Below are 8162 nucleotides of genomic sequence, written 5' to 3' on the forward strand. Positions count from 1 at the left end.
CACTGTGGTGTGTGCGCTGTGTCGATCTCGAATACGTCTTGCTTCCTGTTTTGGGTCAGTGCTTGGTCCATCTGGGAATTCACCCTTATGGTTCAAATAACCCGTTTCTGTGCTCTTGTAGCAGCTGTAACGCGCAGTCCATCTTTAGGTAAGAACTGCGTAAAGCCCATTCCAATTCAGTAGCTCGCTTCCTCCTGTCGAATGTACCCAGCATAATGCAATGAGGACCGGGTACTGCTGTCACTGGTTTTGTGACAGTCACAATCTCGATTGCTGTAACTCTCTTCGGTTTTAAATTGGAAGGTAAAGTAGGACTAAATGTGTTTCTTAGATGATTTATTGGAGGTTCGCGGTTTTCTTTTGCAGCCAACGCTTGCTCTCTAGACTAGCTAACGTCAGCAATGGCATGTGTCTCGGCAACATATGGTGGTAATGCTGAAAATTTGACATATTTATTTAGCTGACAATACTAACTTAACCTTCCATTGAAAATTAACCAACTGAGTACTGTAATTTTACGAACACGTAAACTGTCAAAACCAACAAAATACAACGATGGACCATGACTTGCCTGCATGTTATCTACGCTGTGATTTTGCGGTCTCAAAAAACGAGCATTTTTTTCTCGTAGTCATCACACGATGACTACATTTAATCGGTAGCAAAATGCAAAAGCAGCCCTCGTCAACCTATATGTTTTTATGACAAGTTTCACTTAAGGGAGTGTAGTCCCTTTTCCTTTGCTCCAGTTCTCAAACACTGACACAACATTATACGTGTTTCTCTAAGACCCAGTAGACATCCTTGTTCGACTGTAATCCCAATGATGTAGTACACCGATCGCCAGTGACGTTTCTGCGGCCTCCGTACGCAGGAGTTGAAAGCAGCTTTGCTGAGTCGGGTGGTAATCTTCATTGTGGAGAAAAAAAAGATGAACTGAAAGCGTCTTTAGCTGGACGCGTGTGGATGATATCGAGCATTGCTTCATAACATGTACCCCGATCAGAGCGAGCCTGATCTCGGTACGGGCATATCCGATTTCCGAGGCCTGACTTGGCCGAAGCACCGCGAGTAGTGCGCCGGTATGCAAATACAAGTGCTTTAACTGTGTCCGTTGTAACTTTGCCTGGTGTCTGCATTGGTGCGCTTGCGGGGCTTATTATTATTGTTCTGTTGCATCCGGTTCGAGTTTAACTATTATGTTAGCTAATACGCGGGGGTTCTTGTGGTCAGACGTGGAAACCAGAGCCTTGCTGGACATTTGGGGCGAGCAGGATGTGCAGACGGCACTGGACGGAAACTTTCGGAACAGTCATGTTTACCGCGACGTAGCTTGCAGGTTAGGAGAAATGGGCTTCGAAAGGACGCCCGAACAGTGCAGGATACGCGTGAAGAGTTTGAAAAGGCAATACTACCAGGCGAAGGAAGGCACGAAGAAAAACGGACAATACCACAAAATCTGCAAGTTTTATGACGAGATGGAGAGGATATTGAGCAACAGACCTCACATTGATCCCCAGGACATGATCGATAGTGCAGCCATAGGGGACGAAACTATGGACGGCACGGAAGAGGAAGGTGAGGGTATCGATCATCCATTGGAAGCCCACATGGAGAGCACAGGGGAGTGCTCCTACGCAGAACACCCCGTCAAGTTAGAGTACCCATCCTTCCCCATACCGGTGACGGTAGGGAACAGTAAGTATTTAACGTTTTGTTACACAATGATATGCATGACTTGTATTGGTTTGGCTTCATTTTGGTGTTTGTAAAAATACGTGCTAAATCGTTGGAGAATTGCCTGTCGGAGAAGTTTGTGGATCCCTAAAACAATATTTTGTTTTGTGTTTTTTGACTGTCCAGATTTCATAATCACAGACATGTCAGCCCTTCTGTTTTCAAACATAACAATATGGCCTGCACTTATCTCTTAATTTTTAGGTTACCTGGGTTAGATATGTTGCAATCAGAATGAGGGACAGTGTTTGAGTGGGGTGCTGATTTTTTTATTCGGTAGCCACCCTTTGAGCAGTGTGTGACCTTTCTCCTCTGTCACTTGTGTCCCCTTAGGTACAGCGCCACGGCAGAACAACATCCAGAGCACTAGTGGCCTGTCAGCTGGCAGGCCCAAGAGGTCCAAGAAGCGCTACACAAACCTGTCCCTGGATAAGCTGATGGAGAGGTTTTTGGAGCAGAGCATGGAGGCGGAGGAGAACTTCTACAAGTACGAGGAGCAGCGCCTGCGCCTGGAGGAACGGCGGCGTGAGGCCGAGCACTCCCGCGAGCTCCACATGCTCCAGGTGTTGGGCCAGATGTTTGCCGGGATCGGTGGCTCGGCGGCCCCGCCAGCGGCTGCGCATCCCCCTCAGACGGGCCCCCCCATGCCCCCTATGTACCCCCCCACGCACAGTCACCCCCACACTGCCGAACAGCCCAACCACAGCCTGGCATCTAATCCACTCCATCCACTAGGTAGCGCTCCTCTCTTACCCTGCTGGTCAGACATAAACCCGAGAAGCATCAATCATGGAGATTCTACCTGCCGCCACCTTCTTTTCCAAACCTATCCTAACCCATCCTCACTATTTATGTGCCTATTCAGGGAGATGCTTCACTTCACACAATACGATGGATCTAATAGAACATTAGTAAAAATAAGGAATCAGTGTGTTCAAATTGCAGTCAGTCAGTAATGTGCAAATAAGCACTTTAAGACACAAGGACTTATTCGCAGTAAATTGAGGTCAAGCACCAGTGTACAAGTGTTTATCACAATTAAAGGTGGATTTTTCTATAACAGGTCAATCATACTTTACTTGACATGCAAATGCTATAAGTTGGTCACAGAGGTCCAAATAAATTGTAAAACCTCGCAGACAAAAGCTGACTGGCACTGATTGAAATGCCGCGGCGCAAATGCCAACCAGGGCTTCCGAACGCCGTGGAAACGACCTTTCATCACAGCGCATGATCTCACCCATGGGCTGTGCTTCCCTTGCAGTTATCGAGCGCTCCTTCTCCCTTGGTGGCACTGTGCAGAGGAGCATGGACATCCTTCCGCTGGTGAGGAATATCGTCCCCCCTCTGACCTCCAAAAAACACAAGGGTCAGGATGGGCGTATCGGGATCATCGGGGGGTGCCAGGAGTAAGTCAGAGATTCAGCCCTGCGCTGTAATGACCCATGTGACATGACGCTGTCTGATAATGATGCTTCTCCTGATGGTGACAGCTGTATGAAGTGAAAAGGCCATTATACTGTAATGCAGAGTAGCTCATTATTCACCCTGTTGTGGTTACCACCTAAAAGCTCTCTTGAAGATGGTACTTGCAGGAGTTTTTGCTTAAAATGCTTCCATCAATACACATTCCATTTCACGTAGACATGCAAAAACATAACAGAATGATTTTTGTTCTTTACTCTCAGTTTAACTGAAAACAAAATTATTTACATGTAGCCATTGAAGGGGATTTGCTAATCAATGTTAAAACCTTTTTCTTGTCTTTTTTTTTGTTTTGTTAAACAGATACACCGGAGCGCCATATTTTGCAGCGATCACGGCTCTCAAAGTGGTAAGCACAATGACATAGTGTCCACTTACTGTCTGCCTCACACTGGGCAGGAGGGGTCATGTGACAGCGACACCCTCTCTCATTGACAGGGGGCGGACCTGTCCCATGTATTCTGTACCAAAGATGCTGCCACTGTCATCAAGTCCTACAGTCCTGAGCTGATAGTGCACCCAGTGCTGTAAGTAAAGTCCACTTCCTCCAGCTCACATCAGGTCTTTATGGTCATATTTCTGCCTTATGTGGCTCAAATGCCACGGCCTGGTGGGGCACACAGTTGTTTGTGTTGAATTCACTGAATCCATGACTGATTTTGACTGACTGAAAATGACTGAATTTTTATTTAAAATTTGCAGAGACATGGTCAGTGGGTTATGGCTGGGGAGAAAGAGGATCAGCACCTTTCAATTTTATTTTAACTTAACTTTAACTGACCATCTCACGGTATTTCTAGACAATGAGTTTTTCCATTTGAATGTAGACAGTGCAGTAAAAGGCGCAAAGCCACTGTGTGGCCCTTGTTCTGGGTGTCATACATTTTTCATTGTGCCCTGTAAGATGTTGTGTAAGTGAATGAAGCAGAAGGCCCATAACTGACATAATTTTTTTTATCCTGATTAAGACCTTAAAAATCCTGTAATGGAAATCCATTGAGGGAATTAATTTGGCTGCTGGTCTCTAAACTGATTTGGGCTTTGAATGCTTTAGATGTGTTTTGTTTTTTTTTTGTCCTTGTTGGCTGAAGTGCAAGTGGTCTCTGTGGCATGTCAACTGCTCTTCTTTCACAGAGACAGTCCCAATGCCCTGGAGGAGGTGGATAAGTGGCTGCCCAGGCTCCACAGCATTGTAGTTGGACCCGGGTTGGGGCGAGACGATAAGCTTCTTAAAAACGCTAAGGCCAGTGGAACAGCAGCACACACGTACCATCATCTCCCACTGCTCTCCCCTGCTGCTTGGAGGGGGGAGTAGATTTCTGCTCTTCCCTTTAATAGAAGACACATGTGCTGCATTTTGAGCAGGCTTCCTGACAGTTTGGACAAGGGAAAATTGGCTGCTGTAGATAACTGAAAAGAAGTATTGCTTATTCATTTGAGTCAACACTTTATTGGTGTTGTTGACTTCAATTAAGCTACTTAAGGGAGAGATAAGATCACTAATAATTTCACTTATGATAATGGAGACTTATTTTTCTACTTGCAGGACATTATAGAAAAATCCAAAACACAAGATATTCCTATAATTATTGACGCAGTAAGTAACTGTCTTTATTAATATTTAAAAACATGTTTCTACAGAGGTAACTAAATGCCTCACCATGTGACTGGTGTGTATCTGATAGGACGGACTTTGGCTCATTGCCCGGCAACCATCCATCATCCAGGGTTACCAGAAGGGCATTCTCACGCCCAATTTCATGGAGTTCAGTCGGCTGTATGAAGCGGTGGTGAGTGTTGAATGGCAGCTAATGCCAGCCTTACACTAAATTTCTTTCAAGCGATTTCACTGTCGCAGACAAATTTCCAATGTCGGAGTAAAATCATGAGAGTTTTGCTAGAGTTGTGGCATGCTCCCATGATCTCGATCGTTTGGTGTAAGGTGGTAATACGAGCTGTTGTAAGTCAGTCTTTTTCTTGTCTTGACATTCTGATGAAATCAACCATGTTTAATATTATCATAAGTTTTTAGTCTTGGCTGATGCAAATAGTGACATGGATATTGTCAACAATCAATAGGTGAGCTTTCAGCACCAAACAGGAAACAGCAAAGCGGATACAGGAATAGATAGACCGAGACAGACATGGAGGAGACTCTGGGGAGGCCTCGGAAGCTGTAGTTCTCTCTGTGACTAATGACACATTGTCTTTAGATGTGAGAGGGTGTCAGATTTTAGTCTTTTAAAAGTCTTTTCAGAGTCATGTCAAAGTCTTCTAGTGCAGTGTTTCTCAACCCTCTCCTGCTGAATCAGCTGTGTTGGAGCAGGGAGAGATCTAAAACATGCAGGGCAGGGGGTACTCCAGGAGAGGTTTGAGAAACACTGTTCTAGTGTATGGATAGCAGAAGGTGATGAAGAGCCGAATTCAGAGTGTTTACCTGCAGGGTAATGCATATTTACAAAACAAGCACACTTGGATGTTGTTTATGTGGATATCAGACACCCCTTCCAGAGCAACTTGGGCAGCATAAACATCATCCATGTGACCGCACTGGACCTTTGTGTTGGCAGCATCATGAACCCCTGGACAGTAGGGACAATCAGAGGAGTGTGGCACAGCTGAGCTCAGCCCTGGGGAACCTGACGGTGGTGCTGAAGGGGGAGGAGGACATCATCACCGACGGCAACAAGGGTCAGTGCCTGTAGATGTATTCATAATCGCAAGAAACATGTTGCTGCGAAGCCCCCAATGCAGTAAAGGCTTACTTGCAAGGGCTCAGGCGCACAGTGTGTTCACTTGGAGCGCAAGCTGAGCCCCAAGACCCCAGTTCAAAATTGCCCTCATCTACCGACAATGACCAGGAGCATGCAATTGGACAGGCACTTGTGAGTTGCTTGCACTTAAAGTAGCTCCAGTGAGCACCCACTTCAATTCCATGCACTGTGTGGCTTGTAGTTTGAAAAATAATATCAAAGAAATGCATTTGTACTGTTACAATTTTGGGGGGCAGCATGGTGCATTTCACACTGAAGTTATCTGTAAACAAAACTCTGGTCCACTGACTGTTTGTTGACCTTCATATGTAAAAGCCTGTGAAAGGATATTGGGCTTCAGCTGTGGGTGTGTGTGCATGTGTGTATTTGCAGTGATGGTGTGCAGTCAGGAGGGCAGTGGGCGCAGGTGTGGGGGACAGGGTGACCTCCTGTCAGGATCTCTGGGGGTGCTGGCACATTGGGCCCTTGCGTCCACAGCAGACAGCACAAAAGGGTAAGCGTACTCTCTGAGCCCTGGCGCACCTCAAGATGGGGTTATCTCTCCAAGCTAAACACCCCTAATCACACATTTGTTCTGGGAATTCTGGGACGTAAGAGGTGGCAGCACCTTGCATAATATGCATACACATTTTTCAGGTCTGCTATCCTTTGAACCACAACCCACTAACCATATTTCTCCTCAATTGTAACTCCCTGACCGCATCGCTCCACAACCTTAACTCTCTAACTACATCTCTCCCCAACCGTAACCCATTGACCATGTCTCTCCCAAACTGTAACCCTATGACCACCTTTCTCCCCTATGCTGTAAGCCTATGACTGTGCTTCTATCCAACTGTAACCTGCTGTCCATGTCTTCTCATTGCCCCCTCAGTGTGAACCCCTCCCTGGTGGCGGCATTTGGGGCGTGCGCTCTGACAAGGCAGTGCAACCGGCAGGCCTTCCACAAGCATGGCCGCGCGACCACAACCTCTGACATGATCCAGGAGATCAGCTCCGCCTTCAAAACACTGTATGAGAGCTGAGCACAGGACAGCGCGGATGGTGTGGACTCCAACCTCTTCCAGCCACCGTAGCTCAGCACGCGCTCTGCTCCTGCCTATCACTGTCAGCCCAGGGACAGAGAGCAGACACAGACGTGCTGAAACCGTTAAACTTCTCAAGACCCTTTAGCTGTAGACTTTGTAAACCTCACAGAGAATCTTAAAACTAAGAACAGGAAAACTGCAAAGGTTTTGTAACAGGAACAAATCTGAATTGCAGAATCAGTTTTGGAAGTAAATAACTTTGATGATCAGTTTCGGGCTTCCTTCATACTGTTTTTCCCCCCCAAAAGGAAGTGCAGTCTACTGTAACAGTGAACCTGTTGTAGAAGGTCGTATTCTTTTCACACTGGAGTGACTGTTTCAAAATGTTTTGAAGTGCCTCATGCTTTTGCAACCAATGGCAACCTGCATTACACACCATTTGAGAGTACATTCAGGTGCATTTGATCAACCACAAATTTATCAGATCAAATGGATTGTCCCCCAGATAAGCTGAGCTGTCAGCATCACTCCTTCCATGTTAACCACCCCTCATAGAGTGCGTCTTACGCGGTGACTGTCACTCATCGCCCCCTCAGCTTCTAGACGGAATAAGTCTTCCACACAAATATTGGGTGATTGGAAGGTGAGCAGCACACAGTCTGTGGCATTATGGGTAATTTCTTCCAGTCCTTCCAATTTACAGTAGCTGTGACAATCATGCTGTTAAACCTTTGCAGTTGTCCTCTCAAATGAGCAAAGGAAATGTACATTAAGTAGCATAGCACTGTGTAACAATCCCCACCGCCTTTTCGTTAACCTATTAACCTGTCAATATTAAACGAGTTTTGAAAGTGATTTCCTTAAGTTTACAAGTCATGTTTGCTCATGTCTCACCCTTCTCCCGTTGTTTCTTACACATGCTTCCAGATTCAGAGTGGACCTCCTTTAGTCTCTGTTAAAATGTTAATCATCTGAAATTTCACTCTCTCAGAAATCAAGTTAGATGTAGTTTTCAAGACTCTTTGCAATGTTGTGGTGTCTGAGGCAAATCTGCAATGCAGAGCAATTGCTGAGGTTAAAAAAAAATCCCCTGTGTAAGCTGTCCCCTCTCTAGTTCAGTCCAGCAGGTGGCTGCCTT

At 45.9% G+C, this 8162-nt stretch overlaps 1 protein-coding gene across 2 annotated transcripts; it reads left to right on the forward strand.

Moving 5' to 3' along the window:
• Positions 1-17: 17 nt before the first annotated feature.
• On the forward strand, positions 18-7846 carry naxd (NAD(P)HX dehydratase). 2 transcript variants are annotated; one of them, XM_036545333.1, is made up of 11 exons: positions 66-1698; positions 2071-2472; positions 3002-3146; positions 3526-3571; positions 3661-3749; positions 4357-4465; positions 4769-4819; positions 4908-5012; positions 5793-5913; positions 6369-6489; positions 6871-7846. In XM_036545333.1, the coding sequence occupies exons 1-11, from the start codon at positions 1200-1202 to the stop codon at positions 7019-7021; spliced, it is 1839 nt and encodes a 612-aa protein (XP_036401226.1). In that variant the 5' UTR covers positions 66-1199; the 3' UTR covers positions 7022-7846. The 2 variants fall into 2 exon arrangements, with proteins under 2 accessions (XP_036401227.1, XP_036401226.1); XM_036545334.1 differs by lacking the exon at positions 2071-2472 and having other exon boundaries at positions 18-148.
• Positions 7847-8162: the final 316 nt, after the last annotated feature.

The sequence above is a fragment of the Megalops cyprinoides genome, chromosome 14 (assembly GCF_013368585.1).
Source record: "Megalops cyprinoides isolate fMegCyp1 chromosome 14, fMegCyp1.pri, whole genome shotgun sequence".
NCBI classification, from domain to species: Eukaryota; Metazoa; Chordata; class Actinopteri; order Elopiformes; family Megalopidae; genus Megalops; species Megalops cyprinoides.